This window comes from Musca autumnalis, unplaced genomic scaffold, assembly GCF_047663935.1.
Source record: "Musca autumnalis isolate F117 unplaced genomic scaffold, ASM4766393v1 scaffold_5, whole genome shotgun sequence".
Classification (NCBI taxonomy): Eukaryota; Metazoa; Arthropoda; class Insecta; order Diptera; family Muscidae; genus Musca; species Musca autumnalis.
Genome location: NW_027412088.1, coordinates 141,741,501 through 141,767,999, shown reverse-complemented (window position 1 = coordinate 141,767,999; position 26,499 = coordinate 141,741,501). Strand labels below are relative to the sequence as shown.

General features: G+C 36.6%; 4 protein-coding genes across 7 annotated transcripts in view; 3 read left to right on the top strand and 1 right to left on the bottom strand.

Annotated features, from left to right (window-relative positions):
* Positions 1-2,395: 2,395 nt before the first annotated feature.
* Trs31 (trafficking protein particle complex subunit 31) lies at positions 2,396-3,366 on the top strand. Its single transcript, XM_073988507.1, has 4 exons — positions 2,396-2,590; positions 2,698-2,775; positions 2,833-3,142; positions 3,205-3,366. The coding sequence occupies exons 1-4, from the start codon at positions 2,496-2,498 to the stop codon at positions 3,301-3,303; spliced, it is 582 nt and encodes a 193-aa protein (XP_073844608.1). The 5' UTR covers positions 2,396-2,495; the 3' UTR covers positions 3,304-3,366.
* ND-B15 (NADH dehydrogenase (ubiquinone) B15 subunit) lies at positions 3,363-4,004 on the bottom strand. Its single transcript, XM_073988508.1, has 2 exons — positions 3,779-4,004; positions 3,363-3,668 (listed from the first exon to the last, which is right to left on the bottom strand). The coding sequence occupies exons 1-2, from the start codon at positions 3,908-3,910 to the stop codon at positions 3,456-3,458; spliced, it is 345 nt and encodes a 114-aa protein (XP_073844609.1). The 5' UTR covers positions 3,911-4,004; the 3' UTR covers positions 3,363-3,455.
* A 2,271-nt stretch (positions 4,005-6,275) lies between these two features.
* Positions 6,276-24,959, top strand: LOC141404864 (protein pangolin, isoforms A/H/I/S-like). Of its 4 annotated transcripts, none has more exons than XM_073988650.1 (3): positions 6,276-6,686; positions 18,081-19,663; positions 24,685-24,959. In XM_073988650.1, exons 1-2 carry the CDS (start codon positions 6,614-6,616, stop codon positions 19,124-19,126), a joined length of 1,119 nt encoding a protein of 372 aa, XP_073844751.1. In that variant the 5' UTR covers positions 6,276-6,613; the 3' UTR covers positions 19,127-19,663; positions 24,685-24,959. The 4 variants fall into 4 exon arrangements, with proteins under 4 accessions (XP_073844751.1, XP_073844753.1, XP_073844752.1 ...); XM_073988648.1 differs by having other exon boundaries at positions 6,320-7,244; XM_073988652.1 differs by lacking the exons at positions 18,081-19,663; positions 24,685-24,959 and adding an exon at positions 13,434-15,127 and having other exon boundaries at positions 6,290-7,244.
* LOC141386778 (probable GDP-L-fucose synthase) overlaps positions 19,189-26,499 on the top strand; it is a 29,142-nt gene continuing 21,831 nt past the window's right edge. The window contains exon 1 of the mRNA XM_073955692.1: positions 19,189-19,278. Coding sequence (XP_073811793.1) covers positions 19,189-19,278 — 90 coding nt within the window. The remainder of the gene's footprint in view (positions 19,279-26,499) is intronic.

The following is a 26,499-nucleotide window of genomic DNA, read 5'->3' as shown; positions in this document are numbered from 1 at the left end:
ATAAAAAACTTAATCACGCGGGGTTCAAAGCAAATTGAATGGCACTTGTAAATTTTACACTTAAAAAACTAATGGCCCCGGCACATACGATCCGTTGTGCGACGCGTCACGCGCTGAAAACAACAACCACATGAAAAATGTGTAAGTGATGCCAAGTTTGTTCTTGAATTTTTCACGTGGTTGTTGTAACGCGACGCTTAACGCGCCGTATGTGCCGGAGCCTTAAGGTTTTTTTTTAAATTCACGCATCAAATTTTGGCATCAAGCCCACGACCTTCAGCGTGCAGGGCGGGTGTGCATACCATTGCAACACGGTGGCACCCAAAATTTACCATTACTTCCACTGAAATTTACCATTACTACCACTTCCAATAGATCCGAGCAAAAAGTTTGCATCCGCGGATGCAGTTAAATCACTAGAACAATTGCCGCTGGAGTACATCTTTTCCTATGAATTCACCTATAAATTTTACAAGAGAGCGCGCAGCTAGGATGAACTCCATTTTGCTTCCACGGCACACAGCTAGGATGCACTCCATTTTCGATCCAAATCACAGCCTTTGATGTAGTGTTTTGGAGTGAATTTAAATGCAGTCTTAAAGATGCTATAAAATGCAAGCCATTGATAATATCCCAAAATAAATAAAATACATTGCTTATTCGTGTAAACTAGAATATTAACTTTATTATGGCCCCGGCACATACGGTACGTTGTGCGTCGCGATACAACAACCACATGAAAACTTCAAGAACAAACTTGGCATCACTTACATTTTTTTCATGTGGTTGTTGTTTTTAACGCGTGGCGCAACGCACAACGTACCGTATGTGCCGGGGCCATTACACTAATACAAATTATAAAAACTCTCCATTAAATTTGATCATAACTGAGTTTACTTCCTCTGCTCTGCTTTTTGTGACACTGCAACTGATATTGCATTTTTCCTCCAACTCCAGTTCAGATTTCCAAAAAAACTCTAATGGCCCCGGCACATACGGTACGTTGTGCGTCGCGTTACAACAACCACATGAAAACTTCAAGAACAAACTTGGCATCACTTACATTTTTTCATGTGGTTGTTGTTTTTAACGCGTGACGCAACGCACAACGTACCTTATGTGCCGGGGCCATAACTCCATTTCAAAAATAATTTGCGTCTCGTGAATTACAGCAATGTTTGTATCTTTAGCTTGTATTTCTTTATTTTTTTAAACAAATTCTTATAATTTTAAACACTCTTGTGTTCAGAAAAAAAGACTGCGACTGTAGGGATCAAAAAATTGGCTTGCTTGGCTAGGGATCTATAAGCGAGTGCTTCTAAAATGTATTGAGCGGAGTGCATTATTCATAACTCCGTGTCGACTGCATCGAAAGATGTATTGAAATCATAACTCTGCATTGCACTACTTCCAAACTTTTTTGCTGGGATGTTTTCATTAAAAAATATAAAGAAAAGTTGTTTTTGTTATTTCCTGTCATTCAGGGTTGGATAGTTTCAATTACAAGTTTTATTACAGACAGGATCAATTACAGAGAAATGCAGAGATGTACATATGTTCGTTTTATTGAAATGAGGTTACCTTTTAATATTCTACCATGGGTAGAAAAAAACTACAGAATCCCACTACTGAAATCCATTAGATTTCATTTGACGTTTGATCAATGGAATTGACAGTTGACACGAGTGGATTTCGTAAATGTAAACGTACGTTGTGTTCCTTTACTTAGAGGTAGTTTACACTATCTATCAATGTCATATGACACGAAATAAAAACATTCCATATTTACCCACGGAGGCAATGTGGAGACGTAGTTTTTTACATGTTTGCTGGTGTGGACGCAGAGAGTAAATGGAGTAAGGAAAATCTCCAATATTACACATATTAGCGAATATATAGCGATGGAAAATTTCATGTCATATGACATTTACATATAGTGTAAACTACCCCTTACCTGAGGTTACCATTTGTTACCATTTTTAACCTGAAAAGCAAATTTTTAAGAGAGAGGGAGAGGAGAGGGGGAGCAAAAATGCCTTTCTCTTCTACCACAGGATACAAGACAAATTTCTTCAGTTAAAAAATTATAGAACTGATTTTTCGACATTTGTTTGACGATTATTTGACAATGAAGAAAAAAAAATAACCAGATCTACCATTTTTTCGTTCCTCTACTTTTTTGGTAAAACTGGTCATGAGAGAGCAATTTTGACAGTTTTCTCTTTTACCACTTTTACCATTAAAAAGTAAAGGAATAAAGCTTAAGTTGTATGTTTTTAAGCAAGGGAGCACTGCACACAAATAAAACGTTTTTAATTATTTGGGGTGTATTTAGACATGTGGCCATACAGCTTTATAAGTACAATGACAACTGTCAGTAAACAAATTTGATGTGTTGCCACATCACTTAATTCAGTTGTTTATGTTTTTTAATCTTTGCTGTCCTCTAAACAAATCATTTTTGTGAAAGGAAAAATTGTAATTAGGCAACAAAAATGGAAAAATTAGAGGCACTGAAAATGTCCTCCATGAGGCGAACTAATATCCTCGATAGACCATTATCAAAAGGGAAATCTGAAGTCTCCCAAAGGTAACAAAAACAATTACACCCATATCCATCTTGTTTATAATTAATCCCGAACAAAAGTTAACAAAAATGTTCTTTATTTATCTTCCCGTTTCGTTTTAATTGCAAAGTATTGTGGCCTTATTATTCAGTGAAATTGTGCAGTACTGTCAAAGCAAAGTTTATACAGTGCCGGAGTTGCAAAATCGGTAAGGAAGTGGAGTCGTTTATCAAAGATAAGTGTAATAGTTTCGCATATTTTCCAGTTTACATGAAATGGGCCAAGATGTAGGCACCAGAGTCATTGATCTCTATTTTATGCGGGAGCGTAGCTCGAAAAGAGAAACCAAGTTAACCCAAATGCTTTTGTTCGTAAAGACAACAGTGTGGAAGAATCTTTTCGGCAAGGAAGCTGAAAAGTTGGAACATGCCAATGATGATGAAAGGACGTACTATATTATTGAAAAGCAACCCTTGGTTAATACTTATATTAGTGTGCCAAAAGATAAAGGAACTCTAAACTGTGCAAATTTCACTGCCGGAATAGTGGAAGCTGTTTTGACACATTGTGGATTTGTAAGTAGCTTGCCACTAGGTTTCAAATTTGATGACAAATTCTTTTTCTTTCTTTTCCTTAGCCCTGCAAAGTAACTGCCCATTGGCACAAGGGTACCACCTATATGATTAAGTTTGAAGATTTTGTTATAGCCCGTGACAAACAATTGGAGGAGAAATAAATATAAGCAAACACGCATAGTTTCGTTTTCTCTTAGAAATACATAATTAGACTAACCAATGCACTTAGTTTTTTTTATTTATTTACTTGTATGGCTACAACACTTCTATTCCATATTCGGCATAAAAAACGAAAAAACGCTTATAGAACAGCTTAAATGAATTTGAATAGACGATCTTTGTAAGCAACTTCTCCATTGCGATATTGCTTCTCTCTTCCTTCGCGTTCAGCTTTCAAGGCCCAAGCGTACAGGATGATTGGCAGTACAACAACACCCATGCCCACACGGAATGCATGACCAGTTGGCTTGAAATGCTCAAAGTGGTTCACTCGCATGGCTTGATAACGGGCCAAACCGGCATCGAACTGGAAAGAACAAAGTAACATTCATTAGCCATAAAGTCCACCATTGCGAATCAAATATTTCCACCAGTTTATAACAAAAACATATGACATAACAACCCGTCAAAACTTACAATGGTGCCTCCTTCACCTGTGGCATGACGGAAGGGATTTGATGAGTTCTTCAAGTATTCAGCACGCAATTTCATCGTTTGCTCATGTTTCCTGAGCAAGAAATCTTTTTCGGCTTTGGACATATCACCCATTTTTGAAGAAGAAATCGAATAAACCTACTACAGTTGGGCCAAATAGTCGTGCTTCTTTCCAATAATGCGAAATTGTCAAATCCAATTGTCAAAACACAGATATAAAAAGTCGATAATACTGTTACTGTCAAATGCGCATGTCAAAAATCAAAGTGGAAATATTTTCAACTGTTGCCATACTTTCATGTAAATGAAAAGAAACGGGATTGTCAACATAATTATAAATTAATTAAATTTTATAATTATAAATAAAACAAGAAAGAACGGAAAAACGGGCCGAACTTTTTATACCCTCCACCACGAGTTGTATTGAAGTAAAATTGAATAATTAGTTTCCTTTCGTGTATGAAGAAGACTTAACCCTGCGCTTGCACATGACAGGACAGTTGGGAACTTGCCTGTGTGACATAGGCGTCCAGACAACTCCAAAAACACTTGTAAAATTATGAATGAAAATCGTCGACTTCTTTTTATTTTCCGTTCACATGTTTTGTTTTGTTTCATCACAGTCATGTTGTCTTTTTTGTTATTTGAAATAGTTTTCTTTTCATTTATACAGTTCATGTTTACTGTCTACGATAATTACCAGACAGTGCCGAGGCAACTAGCAAATGTTTGTATGTATTAGTAAATCAGGGTTGTATTTGTAGACAGTCTGTCTTGTGTAAACGCCAAGTAATACCAAATTGCAGCAATTTAGGTGAGAACACAATGGATTTTTGTTGCTTATTTTTTCCGCCGCAAAATTGTACTGTTTTCAATAAGAAAGGCCACAACGAAGCGAGGCTTCGGGCCACAAAGTTAAAAATTGTTGAACTTTTGAATTCTTCGCCTGGCTTCATTTTTGACACATCGTTTCGACATTCAATTTGCTATAAACACGTGTTTAATCTGAAAAATAGGATTTGGCTGCAGTTTCTATGATAGATCCTAATTACTTACGAAGAATTCATATTAAAAAATTGAATTTTATTTGAAATATGTAATTATGTTTATAGCGCCCATGAATTTTACGCTTCGATGTGTGATACCAAGAAATAAGCGGCCTAGTGAAGAAATAAGCTAAGCAGGAAAATTAAGCTAAGAGCTGACTGTGTTCTCACCTTTTCGGTAAAACAATGTGAGGTATTACGAAAACCGGGAGCTACGGTTCTAAGGGGGTTATATCAAAACGTGGACCTATACCGACGAATTTTAGTCGGAAATGGGAGCAATATGAAAGCGTGGACCTGTACGGACAAGTTTCTGGGGAACAGTTTTATACCACCAACGAAAACTAAGTACCAAATTTCAGACATTTTGGTGTAATATTAAAGCCACAACCTTCAAAATACCGATAATCGGGAGGTACCTTTCATGGGGGCTATATGAAGGCGTGAACCTATACCGACAAATTTAGAGAGGAATGTTTTATACCCTAAATGAAGACTGAATACCAAATTTCAACCACACAACCTTCAAAATACAGAAAATCGGGAGATACAGTTCTATGGGGGGTTATATGAAGGCGTGGACCTATACCGACCAATTTAAAGAGAAGGTTGAGCATCCCCAATGAAGTCTAAATAACAAATTTCAGCCATTTCGGAGGAATATTGAGGCAACAACCTTCAAAATGCCGAAAATCGAGAGGTACTGTTCTATGGGGTCGTATAATTATAAAGGAAATATTTTTAGGGCCTGTTTATGTATGTCGATAAGAAAATGAATACGCAAGAAAAACTACCAAATTTGAGTGTGCATTTCAAATTTGTTTTTTGTTTTGAAGCAAAAGCAAAGGAAATAATATTTCAAGAACTAAGGTTTGGGTGTGGTTCATGCGCACACATTTTCGTTTCGAAATACATAAACTGGGGGTTAATTTCAAGTTTTGATAGAACCAGCGCAAGTAGTGCGATTCTCTAACTCATTTTTTGAGTTACCGACAAATGTCGGTAAAATTAAAATGGTTATAATTTCGGTAATTAACGATGTTTTTCGATAAGTTAGCGACGAATAAAAAGTAGTCGTAAAGAGTGCTATCAACATTTATTTGAACTTTTCATTCATAATTTTGAGTTTTAATTTTACCGATTTTTGTCGGTAACTCAAAAAATGAGTTAGAGAATCGCACTACAGGTGTGCTTTATGAGCCAAGTGTAAATTAGGCTTTACTTTTACTGACTTTCCTTGCCCTTTGTAAACTTTGTAAGAAAGTACGCGTAAACTATCGGCGGTGCGAAATACACATCGACTTAGTTTTTCTTTGTCGTCTATTTCACACCCAATTCTTACCCAGTTGTTATTTTTGTTTTGGTTATTTTCGTTTATCGTTTAATCTGTTTTGTCCTACTCTTTCGTTGAACGAAAGAGTTGAACATTATTCACCAAAGTGAACTTAGATATGTTTGTTAACACAGCGCTTTTATTTATAATGTACATCAAAAATAAATGATTTACGAAAAAATTGCTTATGAACTGGAAAATAACTATAAAAAATAATTGCTAACTGGGAAAAATAACTATAAACATCAAAGAATCGGTAAAAAAGGCAATTGAAGTCAAAAGTCGACTTTTGATTTTTTCGATTTTCTCTTCAACCAAAAGTCGACTACGATTTTTGTACTTTTCGCATATATCCCTAGTATTAAGAGTATTAAGTAAGGAGTGAAATTGATATTTCTCCTTTTTTGTGTATACATGGAAAACGGCAAGGATTTGTGAATGGATTTAATAACAATCAATTATTCTGCCGAAAATAAACAACTATCGGTGAAGCCAATGAGTTATTCCAGAGGTAAGCGCGTCAAGTCCAAAGTTTCCAAAGTTACTACCCCCAAAAATCCATCCAAAACGTAAAAAGTTGCATGCTCTGCTCGTTCATTCGTTCTCCTCTGTATTATATCAAAAAGTTCCTGTAACTCGTTCCCGCCTGCTGCTTGCTTGTCCACATGCTTGCTAGTTTTGCCTATACCATTCCATTTATACGCCCGCCCGCCTTTATTCCTGTGTGCTATGACTTTTTATAACGACGTCTGTACTTACTTGCGCCTCTGCGATGATGTACACATGCAAGTGAGTGTTGCGTTGCATTGGATGTGCGCTTTTTCTGGGTGGGGGTGTAAGGAAAGTGCTCTATTGTTTCCTAGCTGGCGTTCCCCAGATACAGGATATTTTTTAGTTGATTGAAATGCGACTAACCAAAAGAATACGAATGCTATAATAATTTGCGATTTAGTGGACTTTGATAAATTATGTACCGCGGACGACGGAATTAAGTGCTATTAATGTGTAGTTGTGATTATTGATACCTACCCAGGCCAAGTAAAAGAGAACATGAGCCAATGGCAAGAAGGTATGTGTGCAAACAAAAAAGTTATGGTCCTAAGACCATTGATTTATAACATAAAAGAGACTTACTATTATCCTTTGTGTAGAGTAAATAATAAAGTGGACTCTAGTGTTGGAAAAATGTGTTCCCAAAACAAAATTGATTTAATTTGAATAAATTAAAGAAACAAATTTGTGTAAAAGCCGTGTTCATTCGTGTGAAAACAAGTGTTTTCAACTCTTTAAAGCAATTGTAAACATTGCATACCCACATTACATGTCTCAGCGCCCACCCAACCCACTGGAGGTCATTTACAGCGGGAAAAACTCTGCATATATAAATTATCAATCAGCCCTGAAACAAATGCGCCGTGTTCCCTCGTCGTTAATTAAAAAAGGAAAACAATGTTGGTCGGTCACCCTTATCTCACAGTGCCGCTACCACGCCACATTGCTTGCCACCCATTTACCCATCCACCGAACCAACAACTCACCCACCCAACAATAAACCACTGCCAGTCAGTTAGTCAGCCAACCAGCCAGCCCAGCTAAGCTACCCATTAACCAACCCATCCACCCACCCAATGCATTAAACTACGGGAATAAATTGCGACATGTGCTAGTGTTAGTTTACCAAAACATTCATTCTACTGTTGAAAGTAACCATCATCAGCATCGAGCATCTTTTCTCTCGGAATGCACCCCATGATATACATATTTAAAATAATCCATCCACCGCGCCTACAATTGTTTGCCTAGTGCTTATCGTAAATATTTGGTATATTAGAGTCTTTTTTTTTCTTCCCATCCTTTTTTTGCTCTTCAAGCAGTTCTAAGCATCTCCTCTTTCCACCGTTTTTTAATTTTTCTCATGAATTTAATTAAAAACTTTAATAAGTGATAAGTAAGGACCTAAAGTTGTAATATTAAATCAAGTTAGAAGAAACACCGGCATACTGCAGATAATTGAAATCAAATGATGATTGTAGATGTGTTTGAAAGACTGAGAATTTGTTATGATTCGATGTTTATTAAGTGATTTCAGTGATTGGTCAAATTTCTAAACATCTGTATTTAAATAGAAAGCGCAAGCCATTGTATTCTTCTTTACAAACGTCATCTCTTATTTGTTTAGTGATATGTGAATGGCAATATTTAAAGAGAGTGTTATGTTTATAATTTGTATCTGCTATACAAGTTTAAATTTACTTCAATTAAATAAGTTACTATAGTCGACGGGGTCAATAACTCCAATAAAAATGGAGAAGGTCTAATAAAATCTAGTAAAAAAGGTTATAGCGTGCAATGATGGTGATGTTTTCTATAAGTACGAGGGCTACACGATAAATATCTGGCCTAACAATGAAACCTCGAATATCTACCATCAATATAGTTTTATCGTTTTCTTAAGTAGTCTCCAGCATGATTTATACACTTTTTCATGCGCTTAAACCATTTGTTCAATCACTTTTTCCACTCCGATTGAGACACCTCCAAAACATGGTTTCTGAACGCTTCAGCAGCATCTTCTGGTGACGAAAATCGTTGACCACGCCTTTTTTTGATATGCTGGAAACAAATGAAGTCATTAGATCCCTCGTCAGGGCTTTACGGCGGATGACCATAAATTCGACGTTTTGTTCTGTCAAACAGACGCTGGTTTGAATAGACGTGTGAGAGCCCGCATTATCATGATGCAGTAACATTCGTGTTCTCCAGTTCGTTTTTCGGATTTCCCAGGAGACTTCAGGCAAACAAATTGTACTGTACCACTCAGAATTAACCGTCCTACATTTCTCTTGCGTATAGTTGCCAAACTGCCAGTTTTGCCTAAAAAAGGCGGCCATTTGCTTCGAAGTGATTCTTACATGAACAAGTTTCATTGGATATGGCTCGCTTTCGAAGACCTATACTGTCAATTCCTGTTTTGTTTCGGGCTCCTAAGCATAGATCCAAGATTCGTCTGTGACGATTTTATAAATGTCGTTTGAAGCACTACGATCTTTTTATTCACAATTTCTTTGCCCCCAATCCATGAGAGCCTTTTTTGAACTATTGTCTAATTTTGCCGGACCTTTTTTTCGATTTTTGAGGGCATGTGTTCATGGAATATCAAATTTTAGTTGGTGGAAGAAATGCCCAAGGATGCCTCTTGTATTATCCGTTCACGCACGGTTTAATTTTTTTTGGCATAATGACCGTTTTTGGCCTTCCCTGACGACCTTCGTTTTTTCGCGACCGTCGGCCGCGATTGAATTCATTTAACCGGTTTTTCATAGTGCTATAGGATGATCCTTAATCGAAATACAAAGATTTAATTTGACCGATGCACTCTTGTCGTGGTTATCTACGTCGAAAGATGTGAAAAATGATCGGACGAAAATGTTTACAAGTAAATTCCTTTTTTTTCATGTCACTGTAAATAACATAACACGTTTAGGCTAAAACCTGTCAGCGCGGGCAGCCCTCGCAGTATGTTGTACTGATCAAAACGAGCTACATTCAAACATCTCGAACAAAACGTAAAAAAATGTGAGCCCATTCTCACACAAACCAATTTTTTTTTCTATAACGTAGTAATTCTGAATTCCCAGCAGCCATGCTGTAGAGAAGTTCGACCGTAATTTTCTTCTGGGCAAATTCATATATCCTGACATACTGACAACGAACCACAATGAAGAGCAAAATCGGCTTCCGTCAATTGTTATTTTTGCCTTAATGGTATATATTTCGAGAAATTCAGTTACTGGAAATTAACACTGGGAACTTCCCAAATTTTTTTTTAGTTTGGAGTACTGTTGCTCAAATATTTCTTGCATTACTAGTGGTAAGCCAACATTCCCATTGTTAAATCACGGCATATGAAAAGAAAGAGAGAATACGTGTGTTTTGTAGAAATATATACCACATCAATATCAATAAGCACGCAAAAAAGTATTAGTCTGCTTTGCTGTCACAGGTATACACTCAGCATTTGTGAATATTGTGATTTTCATCTATACCGGCTACATGACCGAAATCCTTTTCCCCAAAAATGATGTATTTAGGAGGTTTTCAGAACATGCCGACTAAAATATAGAGCTTTTTCGAACTTTTGGGTATTTATCTCAACGGTCGTGAACGTTTGGAGTTGGATTGAACTTTTTCATAGGAGGTACCTGAAGGAGCCCATCATGGAAGCGGCTCTAATTTTGGGAGTCATTATTTTCGATAGTTATCGTGCCAATAAGCCATTTTAGTTAATCATATTAATAATAATTGTTCCACAAACTTTTCAGAAGGGACAAGGGTAGAGTTTGGGAATTCCCGACTTTTTTTCATTCCCGGGAAATCGGGAATACAAATTTCTCATTCCCGGGAACCCGGGAATTCCCGGGACTATGAGAAATCGAGTTTGTGGGGCATAGACGTGACAGAGAGCAACCATAAAGGAAATAAATACTCCTTATATGTATAGTTGTATCATTAGTTATCTCTTTGGAACAATGTGGAACAATATTAACGACGATACGCCGAAATCTTGAAAGTACCAATACATCATATATGGCAGCTGTTCAAGCCAACCAATTCTTCCTGACTAATTTGCGGAGATTATATAAATTGCTGTTTCCCACGACCATCCTCGCAAAGGCTTCCTTCATATCAAAGATTGCTGTGCGACTCTATTTTTTAGTTCAATGATATGGGGGGTTCTTTTTATGGTTCGAAGGGCGTGTCGATCATAGAATAAATCCGTTGATAAAGGATTTTTACAAGGCTGACCTTTTGTGTACAAATCTTCACAATTGCACCGCGGTGTCACCAAAGATATAGAAGCGTACTTATGTGAACATACATACTATATGTGGTTATTATTGACTTCCATTCCTAATATACACGATTTGTCACTTACACATTATACAGTTTTTAATATTACATACAATAATTTTGGAGAAAACAACAATTCGAATCGATTACAGAGTTTATATCTTAGTAAATTAATATACTTCAAGAATGCCATTAATAAAAATATGTACTAGAACAACAAGGAAATGGCTCCAAAAAGTTCAGAATTATGTGAGGTTATACAGACTTCGAATTCCAGAAAAAAACAATAATTATTGAGAGGACCAAAATGTATGTACTTTAAACGAATTATCGTGATTTTTACTATGGACCCTAAGTTTGTTACAAATGATCGGGAATTACGAATTATTGGGACGTGAATAATCGCTATTCCACTATATTTTCAACATTAAATATCTATAAGATAAATAATGTAAGACTTATATATGAAAAATACAAATACCCGGATTCCCGGGAATTTCAAAAAAATTTCCCGGGAAATCCCGTCCGAAAAAAATCGAGAATTCCCGGGAAATCCCGGGTCGGGAATTCCCGACCAGAAACTCTAGACAAGGGAGACTTCTCTCATATCAATGAGCGACCATGATTTATATTAGCTCAATGATTTGGGTCCTACTTTCTATCGACGAGTCCGCGGGTGTGCTTACCATTGCGCCACGGTTGCACTGTTTTTAATTGATCATAGGTAGGATTTTTTAATGCTTTTGGTTCAATATGTCAGGAAGCACGGACGTGGCCACAAAAATCAATCAAAAAGTACAATCCTCCAACAGCTCTTGAACTGCACTTATGCAAAATTTTGAATTTTTGTGAAGAATCTCGCTGAGTAGCAAGCGATTTGGCCAAACATTACACAACGTAATATTTCTTCGAGACGCAGGTCAAGTTCGATTATAGATATCTGGTATCTTCTTCCACACAGAATTTAACATTTTTAGCAAAATTCAGTTAAAGGACTTGCCTTGTATAGACCTGCTTTGAAGTTTATGTACGCTCCAATATGTTCCAAACAGACAGATCATTTAGGACACGTTTTTGAATAGCCATCAGATTTGAGGTGTTTTGAATTTAAGGTTCAAAGTGCCCATGAAACTTCTTCACACTTTTTGGAATAGCCCCCATATAATGGTTCCCCCTGATTTCGGGTACTTTGAAGTTTTTATCGACGTTTTCGGCCCAAATAGTATGTAAATTGGCATGTGATTCCCTGTGGCCAAAAAACTACTCCACCAAAAATTATGGCAATAGGTTCAGGTTTTGAAATACACGCCCATATAACGGTGCCGCCCTATTTCAGTTATTTTTGAACGTTTTAGCTACATTTGCCAATCTAATTAGCTATAATTTGGCATTAAGGATTCAATATGGTCAAGAAATTTCTACAACGAAAATTGGTATATCCCCCATATAACCGTGCCGCTCGATTTCAGGTATTTTAAAGTTTTTATCGTAATTTTGGCCAAAATCGGATGTAATTTAAAAGGAGTCAAAAAACTGTTCCAACAAACATTTTGGACATATGTAGTTCCACGATTTGGAATAGCCACCATATACTGGTCCCCCTGTTTTCCGGTATTTAAGGTATTTTGAAGGGCCACGGAATCCAACATTAGCAAACGACCTTTATTAACGTATGTTGGCTATGCATACCCAACAAAAATCGCGCAAATGTCATTATTGAAATAATGAATTAGTATGGGGTTTTGTAATGAGTATTTTTGCCGGGTAGATTTCAAGAGGCCGACCTATGTCATTAAAAGCTGTCAATAATGTTTCTTTCAGAGGGTAATAACAGGAAAGCTATGTTTTACTACACGCAATTGAGAAAACAATCTAATAATTTTCGTAAAAAATTAAAACGTGGATTAATGACAAATTTTTGCTTTTGTGAATGATCTTGCGAAATATATTTTAGTATGTGACTAAAGATGTTGAAATGCATGTAATCTGACACAAATGTCTCAAAAAAGCTTTCTAGTCTTAGAGCTGTGTATGATGATTATTTCATGGAACGAGGATGGTTACGAAAATAATTAATAGAGGTAGAATCTAAAAAATAAATTTTTGCATTGGGAATATCAAAAGTCAAAGTAGTCTCACAAAAAACATCATATAAAGATTACGAAAATCAAAAACTATAAATTGAAACTACCCTGTATTTTGTAAACAAAACAAACAACCTTTACCATTATATCTACATAGATTTTTACTCTAAAATATAGATTTTTATCTCTTTAAAAACAAAATAAGTAAATAGAAATTATATAAGCTACCCATTTTGTCCCACAGCTGGACAAAAAACAAACTATAACCCTATTAACACACACCAATTAAGTCTTTTCGTACACCCATTAACTTGCATTTCCAGTTTCGAATCGGCAAAACGCCTTAATACACTACTCCTCGCCATCAAGGTCATCGCGCAGAAGTAACGATGATCGTGATTCACCAAGAGATCGCAGCAGTTCCCCTGAGCTATATGATCGACGAAGCCGTGATAAGAACTTAAGTGGCGTATCTAAAAAACAAATGCGTAGATGGCCATGTATGATTTGTAAGAAAGATCATCGTTTGGCAACATGTGAAAAATACAGAGAGTTGAGCACCTATGAACGTTTGGAATTTGTTCGAAGATTACAATATTGCGTCAACTGTTTGGCTGTCTCACATACCATTGGTCTGTGTAATTCGGTAAAGACCTGCATTAAGTGCCATAAACGGCATCATAGCTCTTTGCATCATGTTGGTGAATTTAAACCCCTTGAGAAACCCTCTGAAAAGCCAAAGGCAACCCCAACAACAGCGCCAGCCAACATGTTTCGTCGACAAGTTATAATACCAACGGTGCGTTTAGCATTGATTTACAACGGTATAAGGCGTATTGTACGTGCTCTCATTAATCCATCACAGCCATATACAACAATTTCGGAAACTATTGTCAGGCAATGTAAACTAGTCACAACAAAAGTCGATGAGAAAAGTATGTGCACCATACAATTAGGCACAGTGCAAAATGTCAATTGGATATTAGATGTACAGGCTCTAATGACAAATGTATTACCGTTGCGGCCATATCCACAGGATTTGAAGGTATCGTCGCCCTTCGACAGTTTGCTATTGGCTGACCCTGACTTTTATGTCTCAGATGAGGTGCATATTGTACTGGCAGCAGATGTTTTTCCAAAAATAATATCCGATGGCCTCCTCAATGATGACAACGGCGGCGATATAGTTGCACAAGGTTCCGTGTTTGGCTGGACCTTGACGGGATCTGTGTCTGTTTAAGTGCCAAAAATATAGAAATGAAAAAGAAATTTTTGAGTGAAATATCTAACATATCGGAGGCAGTGATGATGATATGCTCATTGGTGGATTAATGCAATTCATTTCAATTATGACAACAATAGATTAGGATTAACAAGAACAACAACATTTGTCTTCAATGCAACGATATATAAATTACATATATATTTTATATACACATATTTTAATAATATTTATTAGATACAACTCGTCTTGCTTATTACTAGACGTTAGAGAACCCGCTGTAACCTCTCTTATTCTTCCATTTATCTTAATAACAACAAATGATCTCTAAAACAATGAAAACCAAAATTTTATCCTTATCAGAAAACTGAGTTTTTCGAAAAAATTTTATTCTGAAAATACAAATTTAAGGATGGTATTCCAACCAAGTTGTAATACATTCCAATTGCCATTTGGATGCTCTAACCCATGGTTGTAAAAACAAAATTTCTCTGTTGTGGTACATATACATACATGCATATATTTAATATTTTAATTATCTCTCAGTTCTCTGATTTTGTTAAAATTTTTAATAAAAACAAACCCCAAATTATCATTTTTATGATTTGGGTATTAAAACACATTTTAACTCTTTATAAACACACCATTCTTACAAATTATATAGAAAGGCTTAGCCTAAATAAACGACCGTACATGACTATTTATGTATGGTTTTGTAGAATTTATTTTAATTCCTTAAATTACAACGAATTTAATATATATACATAATAATTACAACAAATATGTAATCTTAAATGTGTTATTGTGTTTTATCTGTTTGAAAATTAGAGGTAAGTTCTGGAATTTTTACCATAGAATGATAAGATTTGTTAGCCAAATTCAATTTTGACCGAAATTATTATATATGTATTTTGAAATTTATTGGGATGAAAAAAGCTAATCCATGAACATATCTTAACGTGAAAAGTGTCACAGTTCTTCAGTCGTGTCATCGGTTTGGAAACTAAAGTAATTGACAACATAACCATTACCTACTTCAAGATCCCTGGATTCACATTCAATGGCATGCTTAAGTCGTGCCTTGTTGACCTTATATTGTAGTTCGAATTCTCTGTGGAATATAAATTTTCTTACCAAAAATTGTTGACTAAGGTCCATGCTTTGGTATAGACGACCCTATATAAAGGTATCTAACGAGTTCAGGAATTTCGAAGGTTTTAGTTACATTTTTCAATATATTATTCTAATAGTTACATTAGAGTTTTTTTTTTTTTGCCTGGTTAACCCGCTTCATGAGGATTTATTTGACGTTTGCGCTATGGAATTGACATTTGAAATCCCAACTCACTGGGTTAATCCGGTTAAGTGTAAAGCGGTTCAAATAGAAATAGTATGTAAGTTGTCGGGAGATCATTATTGCGCAATGCTAGACCACGGCATCCTGGAAAGCGCAAGGGACTTCTTTCATATAAATGAGTGCTGACTATTCTATTTTCAGCTGCGGTTCAATTAATCCCTGACCAGAACATCAACATTTTCAAAGGACGAGTATGAGTAGAAAATCTCCTTACCAACAATTGTTGTTGCTTTGTTATGGACCCGATTTCAGGTATTTCGAAGGTTTTTGTCTCATTTTCCTCTGGATTCAGCTGTAACTCGTTATTACGAATTTATTATGGGTAGAAAATCTTGCCAAAAATTGTTGGTTCCTACCCATTTCAGGTATTTCGAAGGGTATACTCGATTTGGGCTATAGTTCGGTATTTCGAGTACTTTGTGGACAGGATAAGAAGTTTGGAGAAGAAATTTAATCGAACTTAAGAAGGCCTAAGAATACCCGTCCCACAGCAGTACTTTATCAGGTCCGCGGGTTCTATGGGAAAGAAATAAGAGAGAGGTGCAATCTCAAGGGCACCAAACAGCCTGACTAGGACACCGGCAGAGAAGTACCTGCAGTACTCAAACTTGTTGTCCTCCGACATGCATGTCATAGATTTCTTATGACGGTGTCCAGTAGAAATGCAGCTCTATGTCCTGATGGACTTCGATACCTTACATCCAGGTCCATTCTGCTAGGTTCTCATGCACAAAACGACCACGAAAACGCGACAAAATCGATTAGTTCTCAATGAGAGCCGTACCTAAAATTTTCTGATCGACATTTTTGCAGAACATTTCGAAGATGAAAAACGTCATCTTGTAGTACTTTTATAGCGACTCTTTAAATAAAGGACGAAAAGGATATTGAAGGATGTGAGTTAGAAGGTCGAAGTGCTCTACGAAAATAATCCTCATTTGATTTGACTCCAGACATGTCATCTCAAAAATAAGCTAAAACAACAGTGAACAAAGATATAACGCTAATTCATGATGCCTTACAGGGTCTCTAGCAAAAACTTCATCAGCCCATAACGCGGAAGTTCGACTCACGGCGGATCTATCCTAATATACTCACCAAGGCCTTTCTTCCCCAAGAGGAATTTTCCGCGCCCCAGACTTTCACCTCCATTTTCTTGCACAGTGTTATTACTACGTCCTGACACCAAGTCAAGTTTAACGATATGTCGTATACTATACAGATCCTTTCTGCGTTCAAGGATAGCTGGCAAGTTTATGGTAAATGACTTGAAAACCTTAAGGGCCGTCAGACTAGCGAGAGGGATTCCTCTTATTAAATCTGCCTTTTTCCCAAGAATATGTGCTTGAAAGACTGTTTTATTATCGTTAAACTTAAGTGTTTGATAAATGACTTTTCGCAGTATACACCGGTGCCAGTCTCCATCCTGTATCTATACTAAACCGTTCTGAGGGGAGTTACCTTCAGACCAAATGTCACAGTTTGAAATATTTACTAGATGTGAGTCAAACCTGAAAGAGGTGGGCACATAACCGTTTTTGTGATTACTGTCGTCAGATTCAAGCTGTGTAAGCCCTTCGCATGTCCAACCCGTGAAACTCGTCACGTTTCTGACTCTCGTAGTCCAAAGCTTCCTCGCCACTTGAAAATGAATCAGAATATGCAGAGTTTAGAGGTCCCTGATCACGTTCAAAGCGGCCTGAGGTGTGCTTTCGTTTGCTCCGGTGATTAGAATTAACTCAGGCCTTTGTACACTTGACAGTTTAGACAATAGTGCCTTATTCCCAGACAAATCAACCACAAATTAAGAGTAAAATGTTCGTAGATATAATATTTCAAATGTTTGTAGGAAAGACTGAATCTAAAGTTCCAACAGCCTGCCACGTTATCTCAAGAATTGCAACATCCGCCCAGTTTTTAACAATAGTAGGGTTCGTAATATTGAAAATAAGATATGCAGAAATCCTAAAATATTGAATTTTCAATTACAGCTCTTTAAAATTCTTACATAAAATTAATTATATTATTAATATAACAATATAACCAAAAAATAATTAATATTTTTTTAGTTTTTATTTGAATTTATTTGGCATGATTGTTTACCCCGCTCAAAAATGATTGGAAATTAACTGAGAAAATAATAATAAAAATTCCCCTAACAATTTTCTACAAAATCTCTATATATTTTTTTCTCCCAACATGTTATATATTGAGTGTACTTCTTCTTAGTTATTGTTATAAATGTTGTTCATATTGTATACTCTCTTATTGAAAACTTAAACTTTACCAAAACAAAAAATTAACAAACAAATCAAAATCAAATTTCTGTTATACTCCACATAAACACAACAACAACAATAATCAAATCAAATCAAATCCAACATAAAATAGTTAATCACATCATGGCCAATATGCGTCGCACAAGTTCTCCCAGCGATGATTTAGGCAGTACAGATGAGGTGAAAATATTCAAAGATGAAGGTGGCCGTGAAGATGAAAACATATCGTCGGAAAATCTATTCGAAGAAAAATCCAGTTTAATCGACTTAACCGAAAGTGAGGAAAAAAGCGTAGAAATATCAACACCGTGTGGTCCGAACCGTATGGATCATGATCCGTCAGTGTTCAATATGGGCTATTTGGTGGCACCATATTCATATCCAAATGCGACAATCGGCGGTTTGCCGGCAACAATAGCTAATCGAATTACCTTATACGATAGTCTTCCCCCTCCCGCGCACTGTGGCATACCGCCTTATCAATTGGATTCGAAAGCCATGGGCTTAACGAAACAAGCTATGTACTCCCTTCACCCCACCCAGTATCCTCATCCCATGTTGGGACCACCGGACTTGTCTCAAATCGCCTCCTGGCACCCGCCCTCTGTATATTCACCACCATCTAGTTTTACCATACCCAATATTTTGAATTCAGTACACCACCGAGCACCTTCCAATATGATTGGCCCCCATCATCTGCCGCTGGCGCCCAGCCTGAAAGAGGAATACGATCAGGAAACAAAAACGCCAACAGTCAATCACCGATATTCTAAAAACCCCTACAGTAAGCCGGCAACAAAAAACAGTCAACGAGGTAGTAACGATGAGAAGAAACCACATATCAAGAAACCACTGAACGCCTTCATGTTGTACATGAAGGAGATGCGGGCCAAAGTAGTGGCCGAGTGCACGCTCAAGGAATCGGCTGCAATTAATCAAATTTTGGGTCGACGTTGGCATGAACTTTCCCGCGAAGAACAGAGTGTCTATTACGAGAAGTCGCGGAGGGAACGCCAGTTGCACATGGAAATGTATCCGGGCTACGTTCTGAAGAACAACAAACGAAAGCGAGAACGAACGCCCAAAAATGCCGCAAGTACAACGAAAACAATTGAGTCTGAATCGTCGTCGTCAGTCTATGGCGAGATGAAAAAGTAGTGTTCGAGCATAGCCAACAGACGACTTCATGTAAGTTGGAATGGGAGCAGCAGTTATGCCACATGTCTGTCATTGGCAAAAATGAAGTACAACATTGTAAACATGGCGGCAAAAACGAAGGTGGTGATGGTGGTGGTGGCGACGATGAAGTGGTTGAAAAGGAGTGAGTGGATGAGGACGGTGATTGAGGAGACGAAGGCGAAGTTGGAGAAGAGAAGACAATTGGTTACCACGCGAAATCAGCATCATCATACAATCGAATTTGAAATCATAGTGTATCCAGTCCAAGTGATTTCCCCCCTAGATGTTCTAGTACTCGTATATCAATTGATTGATGATTCAGCAATATTGGCAATATTAAAGCAAAAACAACAACAACAACGTCAACGTTCTTATGCTGTTATGTTATGTTCTACAACAAGTGCTTCTGATTTTATACAACAACAAGAAAACATGCATTATACACATATAATTCTACAAAAGGATCAACATGCATCACAATAAAATGGGATTCAGGATTCACTTGAGTTTAACCAGGTAAACAGAGTTTTAATATTATAATGATGTTGTTTTTTTATGCCGTTATTATTGTACAAATCTACACATTTGAAATAATACGAATTCATTTACACAAATTTATTTAATTTTCTTATTTAAAATACAAAATTAAGTTTCAATCATGTTGCCAATCTCAATGTATGTATTTGTAAACGTTTTTTTGTTAATATCTTTATAAAACTTCTGCAAAATGAGTTCGCTTGGCGTTTGCAAAATTAAAGTAGTCGGTTTCTAGTGACCTTTTCACGAGAAATGTGGGACCTGTTTTTTGATACGAAATAGAGCACTTATCCGATACCCTTTACTTCCTCTATCTGCGTACTGTGGCATTCATCCTAAACAATTGTATTCGAAAGCCATAGGCTTAACATTCACCCAGTATCTTCATCCCGAGTTGGGACCAGCGGACTTGTCTAAAAACAGTGAACACTTCACTCAGAGAACTTGGGTCCATAGGGTTCATCTAGAATGGATTTCAAGGTGGTAATGTTAAGCCTTGCTTAAGTTGGAAATTTGCTTAAACATTTTCACACAGTCTCTATAGCGGCCAGCACGTGCTTCTTTAGCAGGTCTAACTCGTCGGAGCGGGGTGAATTCCTGCTATGCAACTGTAATCAGGCACTTAAATACTTAACTTGTATTTCTTATACCTGCTTTACGGCTTAAAATCGTTATCGGGGAAAGATGTTCCCGGACCATGAATAATCCCAATTAAAGTTGATTCAAAACCCCACTTATTGCTTGTTGAATTGAGGGTGAAGATGAAGAAATTTCTGGGATATCACCGGAACAGAAACAGCGTATGAAAGAAAGAAAGTACTTCGGTGTTTTTGCCAAGCCATAGTAATTGAAACATTATAAAGGGATCTAAGTCTGAGAATATCAATAAGTCGATCGACTTACGAGCCACACCAAGCTCGTTCATTTGCTAATTAGTTTCCGATTATTGTGTTCAACCTAGGCAGGTAGAAGATGATGAGGTAATAAACCAGTGACTTCACGTAGCCCCACAGGAAATAATCGAGAGGTGTCAAATCGCACGACCTTGGAGGCCAATTGTCAGGTCCACTTCTCGAAATCAACTTATCGCCAAATATTGATTTCAATAAGTCGATGGTTGCGTTCGCCGTATGGCACGTAGCGCCATCCTGTTGAAACCACATCTCCTCCGGATCAATGTCATCCATATTTTCAAACAAAAAATCATTCATCATGGTGCGGTAACTATCACCATTGACCGTAACGCGAGCTCCGGCCTCATTTTTGGAGAAATAAGGTCCGATGATGCCACCAGCGTGAAAACCGCACCATACGGTGCATTTTTCTGGATGTAATGGAGTCTGTAGGGTCTCTTGTGGATTGGTCTCACTCCATATGGCAATTTTGCTTATTAACAAACCCGTTAAGCCAAAAATGCGCCTCATCGCTGAACGCCATACAAATGACGAAGTCGTCTATAAATTGCGCGAATCGACGACTGATTTTCAAAGTAAATTTGGATAATTTCGTAGCGTTGTTCAAGCGTGGGTCTATTCATGATGATTTGTCAGAGTATACTGAAACAAATAAAAAAAGTTTCATCAAAATTTAATTTTTTGTGTTACTTTTTACAATTTAAAGTTCTATCTAGCTTAAAAAAACACCCTTTACTACGAGAGACCACAGGTCAGATTGCTTTGGATGCCCAACATCCATCTTCCAAGAGTCATCTTCGTGCAGAGCATTCCTGCAATAAAGGATAGCCCGAGGGACTTGAGGGCCGCTTGACTATCAAGATGTAAAGTTACCGGCCCTGTAAAATTGCCTTCAAGCCATTTTACCAATTCTGCTGCTTTTCTGATAACAATAATCTCTGTCTGAAAGAAGCTGCCACGATCCTGACTCTCGGAGTCTTAAAGTAGTCTTCGCAGATTGAAACTGGATTAGGATATCCGTCGGTTGGAGATCCAGTATAACGTTCTAAGAGAGAGAATGCTTTTCATTGCTCCGGTGATCAGAATTGACGGAGCTCTTTTGCACCCTTGATAGTTTGGACCGTAGTGACTTACTCCCAAGGGCACAACCACATATAACCAATGTATGACTTCTGATCTAAGTCCTAACTTCTGCCAGAGGTTGGGAACAATGAGACCTTTGTTTGTTCGCTCCTCCGGATCATATGATGGTCCAGGATTGTACCGATGTATTTAGCTTCGTGAGAAACCTCTAATGCAACTCCATCCAGAACTAGACACTGGAAATCGGGACGTTTGCGTTTCCTGGTGAATAGTACGAGTTCCATCGTCTGCGGTTTCACTCCAAGACAAATTGTCATGGGCCCAGTCGATTATTACCAGAAGTCGGACCAGGAATGAAAGAAATGCCTTTTGCGGTGTACCTCTGCTAACAATTTTGATCCGACATTCCAGCATCTCTTAAATCCCTTCCACTGCCTGTGCTGTTGAGAATGTTATGGATGGATATATGACCCCTATATTTCACGAAAGGCCGGCAAAGTAAAGTTCTAATTTTCCATGTTATTCTCCACATCACCTCTTGGAAGGCGGCTTTTATCGACTTGCCCTTAATGCAAACGTAGTGAAATCTACTGGTATTTGTTGAATCTACTTGTGTCCTAATTTTAAGACTCTGTTACCTTTCCATTGTTATCAATAGAATGAATGATAATTGCTCTTGCAGGTGAATGCAGGTCACTTTTACCTCTTTCCATAGACCAGTTGTATACGAAAAACCTTATAAATCTCCGTTACGATTGTTAATACCGGCTCCGCAGCGTATTATACCATCCGGTTCCGGCGATTTGTAAGACTTAAACCTTTTAATCTCCCATTTATGTTTGGGTATTGATTATGGCTTCATGTTTGCACATCAACGGGGAAGTTACCCACTGATAGTGGGTTCTTTCGTACCGAATTGAACTGAAACCATAGTGTTTCGGCCAGTGGCTGCCAACACAGCATCAAACCTATGTTTCTACGTAGGTTTGTATATTGCTACAACAACAACTTATGGTAGATCTCGTCTTAATACTAAATATGGATTGGAATCCTTAGATATTGGCTTATCACTATAGCTGGCCCAAGACTTTCGCTTAGCTTTTTTAATTTCACTCTTGTAGGTATTGAAATTACCCTCATAGGAATCCCAATCAGTGCCGAGGTTCGTCTTACTGGCTTTTGCGTAGAGTAGCTAACTGTTCAACTATTGCCTCAACAAACCGCTTGGGATTTCCTCCCCGGGTAGGTGATGGTAGACCATTTTTTAACACAGTTTTGAAGCTGCCAGAGCTCTGAATTTGTCATTCTCGTGGGATTTCTATGAGTTTTCTGTTCGATTACAAGTATAGAGATTTGGAAAAGTATCATCCTGTGATCCGAGAAAGAACACTTTTCAGATACCATCCTATTCTTAATACATATTAAAGTCGTCCATGTTAGTGGTTATATGGTAAAAACCAAAAATGTTTTACAATCGATCGAACTTTGAACATATTCTATATAGTATGACTGAAATTCTTTAAAATTAAGTGTTTAGGGGGCGTTTAATGTCGACCATTAAAAGCTGAGTTGGCATCAATGTAGAAAAATGGGTTGAAGCCAACAAGTCCATTCTGCCTATTTGAAGTCAAATAAAACATAAGTTTATACGAATGTTTGCTCTAAAAATTAAAATCAAAACTTTTATAAAGAAAAAAAATATTATAAAGGTCTTTATTAATTGCTTTCTGTGCGGGAACTTTTTCTCAGAATAGACCGTTGCCATGGTATAGCCCAACTATTCACGTTAACAGTATATACCTTGCAGGATTTGTAAGAGTTCAGCAGCAGTTTTGTAATTATGCAGATTTATCTGTACAAAGTTAAGCTCTTACTGTTTCCGTCTACTGATGCTTCTGAGGAATTAAAGAAATCATTTATTACATATAGTGACTGTCACTGAAAATGATGCAACCTGAAATGAAAAATGTAATCGTTGATACCTTCAAAGTGAGTTGAGATTCTTTAACAATTCAAAATACAATTTTGTAGGCTGAAAAGTTGTCTTTAAGGTGGCATAGAAAAATGTTTCATATACTAAAATTTTTGGAGCCACCGTGGTGCAATGGTATGCATGCCCGCCTTGCACGCTGAAGGTCGTGGGTTCGATTCCCCGGCCAGGCAACATCAACAATTTTTCAGCGGTGGCAAAATATCCCTCAGTGATGTTGGCGACATTTCCTGAGTATTTCAGCCATGTAAAACTTCTCTACAAAGCGGACTCGGCGATAAACAGTAGGTCCCATATCATTGAGTTAATATGAATCGGGGTGCACTCATTGATATCAGAGAATTCCCCTTGTCCCTTCAGGGATGTTTGTGGAACAATTATACATATGTATATATTATATACTAAAATTTTACCGAAAAAAATTACGTCAGGAACATCATTCTTTCTGTCGGAATCCATGACAAAACTTCTGAAAACTGTAGGGAAACAATTATTCCACCATTCTGATTACTAAAATGGCATAAAAAGCCAACAATTTAGAAATTATGAATCGATTATTGTAGTGCATCATTTTCAATGCTCATTGTAAAAATGCCCATTTTTGGTTTTCCAGTAAAATTTTAGTATAACGGTATTGTAAATGAAATATTTTTCTATGTCACTTTAAAGACAACTTTTCAGCCTACAAAATTGTATTTTAAATTGTTAAAGAATCTCAACTCATTTCGAAGTTATCAACGTTTACATTTTTCATTTCAGGTTGCAACATTTTCAGTGACAGTCACTGTATGTTATCATTTAGATTCTACTTTCAAAATCATATCAATCAAAATGTAATTTCTCAAATTGATTCGTTCGTTCGTTGAATAAATATTTTTTTTAATTTTGTTCATTTGTAATTTTATTTTCTTTTTTGTTCACAACAAATTTTTAATAAAAAACTAAAACAAAAAAATTATACTAGAGTCAAAATTAACATTTTCTTTGTATGTTTCTCAACATTTCAATTTCAGGTGGCCAGATTATCGAGTCCGTGTTTGGACTACAGACCCCCAGTGATGTAAAACAAAAAGGAATCATTTGATGAACGATCTTTGTTCTACATAAACAAACATTATATACAATACAAACTAGTCTATAAGCCATATGTACATGTTATTGAAATGCCAAAAAGAAAAACAAACACAAAGTAAGGAAACAAAAACAAAAAATATGTAAAACAAAACAAAAACAACAACAAATAGATTATAATAAATAAATGATAAATGTTAAATACAAAAACAACAAATACAATTTCACCAGAAAAAAAAACATCAACGAAAAAACATTGCATTCGAATCGAATTGTGGTGACAAAAAACAAACGATGTAAATAAGAAAATACATAAATTGGCTGTGATTATTTAATAATAATTTAAATAATATAAATTTAACAAAATAAAACTAACAATTTGATTCGAATATGAAAAAAAAATTATTCATAAAATATTTCTTTTAATAAACACTATATTTTGGAAAAAAGGTAAGGAATTAATATGGAATTGAAAAACTTCTACAGAAATAATTTGGGTTTGTCTAAACATAAAATTTGTAGAAAGACTCACCATAAAGCACTGATGATGATAAGGAAGATGAAAACTTAGGTGGCACAATCAACATAAAAAACTATTTAAAAAGAGCGTACCAGAAGGGACAATGGCAGACATCTTTTTTTCCGACTCTTTTTTAGCTCATTGATATCTTATCGAATAAAGCACGATACTTCTTGTAAAGCAAACACGAACACCACTTGTGCAGGTCTATTTACTTTAGTGGCCCCTTCGATCAGTTACATTTTGAATAACATGTTTTTGATTGTTCACATTAATGTAATACATTAAAACGCTGGATTTAATACACCCATTACGTTTCACCAAATCTGGAATTTGACACAGGAAGCGTAATCATCTTGGATAGGAATGAGTGCGTGTTGGACTTGTCATTATAGGATTATTTGTGAAGTAAAAATTCAATTTTCAACGAAAAATTAAATATATACATATGTATGTACCAATGCACAATTTCCAAGGTAGTGGTATCACACCAGCTGTTCGAATATGAAATGTCAAATCCCTTCATAAACAATTATTTTTGTTGTAATTTCCCCAAAAATATAAAGAACATTTTGACAAAACATACTCAAAATTTTACGATACCACTACCTGAGTAATTATGCCATGCTATGTACTATATATTTTAAAAATCTCTTTTAAATATGTATTCCTTTGCGGACCATTTTCTAAATGTATTTAAAATTAAACCCTTCGTGGCAATTGCTCAATTATATTTTAAACAACTCATTTTCAGTGGATTGTTTTCCATATGTGATAAAAGCCCTATAAAAAGTAACTTCAAAAATCGCGGGACCGGGAGAAACAAATCCCGGGATTCGGGATTTGAGTAATCCCGAAAAAACCCGGGTTTTCGGGATGGTCATCAATATTTTTCACCAATGAGTCGAAAATGGAAGAAGGAACCGGAGCTGAAGTTTACTGTGAAGAACTAAACATAGGCGCTCATCCAAACTTTGGGACAACTGCAGCTTTTTTCAGACAGAATTTTTGCAGTGTTGAAAGCTTTAGAGCACGGTATATGTGGATAGCCAGGAACCCCCAAGGCATTAGGGTCCTTCGCTAATGGCTGACACCAGCCATGTTTGAAAAGTTGGATAGTCATTTACATGTTTGGGCGCCAGTCGTAGTGAAACGGAGTTCCCCAAGGTGGGGTGAATTTAATTTTTTTGTATTTTTTTATGTTTTTATGGTTTGTTTACTGATATTTGACCTTTTT

Bases quoted from the DNA above. Each gene is read 5' to 3' on its own strand.
- Trs31 (XM_073988507.1), top strand. From the start codon at position 2,496: ATGGAAAAATTAGAGGCACTGAAAATGTCCTCCATGAGGCGAACTAAT. The intron at 2,776-2,832 runs GTAAGGAAGTGG...CATATTTTCCAG, and splicing joins GTGCCGGAGTTGCAAAATCG to TTTACATGAAATGGGCCAAG. The intron at 3,143-3,204 runs GTAAGTAGCTTG...TCTTTTCCTTAG, and splicing joins TTTTGACACATTGTGGATTT to CCCTGCAAAGTAACTGCCCA.
- LOC141404864 (XM_073988650.1), top strand. From the start codon at position 6,614: ATGGATTTAATAACAATCAATTATTCTGCCGAAAATAAACAACTATCG. The intron at 6,687-18,080 runs GTAAGCGCGTCA...AACATAAAATAG, and splicing joins GCCAATGAGTTATTCCAGAG to TTAATCACATCATGGCCAAT.
- ND-B15 (XM_073988508.1), bottom strand. From the start codon at position 3,910: ATGGGTGATATGTCCAAAGCCGAAAAAGATTTCTTGCTCAGGAAACAT. The intron at 3,669-3,778 runs GTAAGTTTTGAC...TGTTCTTTCCAG, and splicing joins CAGGTGAAGGAGGCACCATT to TTCGATGCCGGTTTGGCCCG.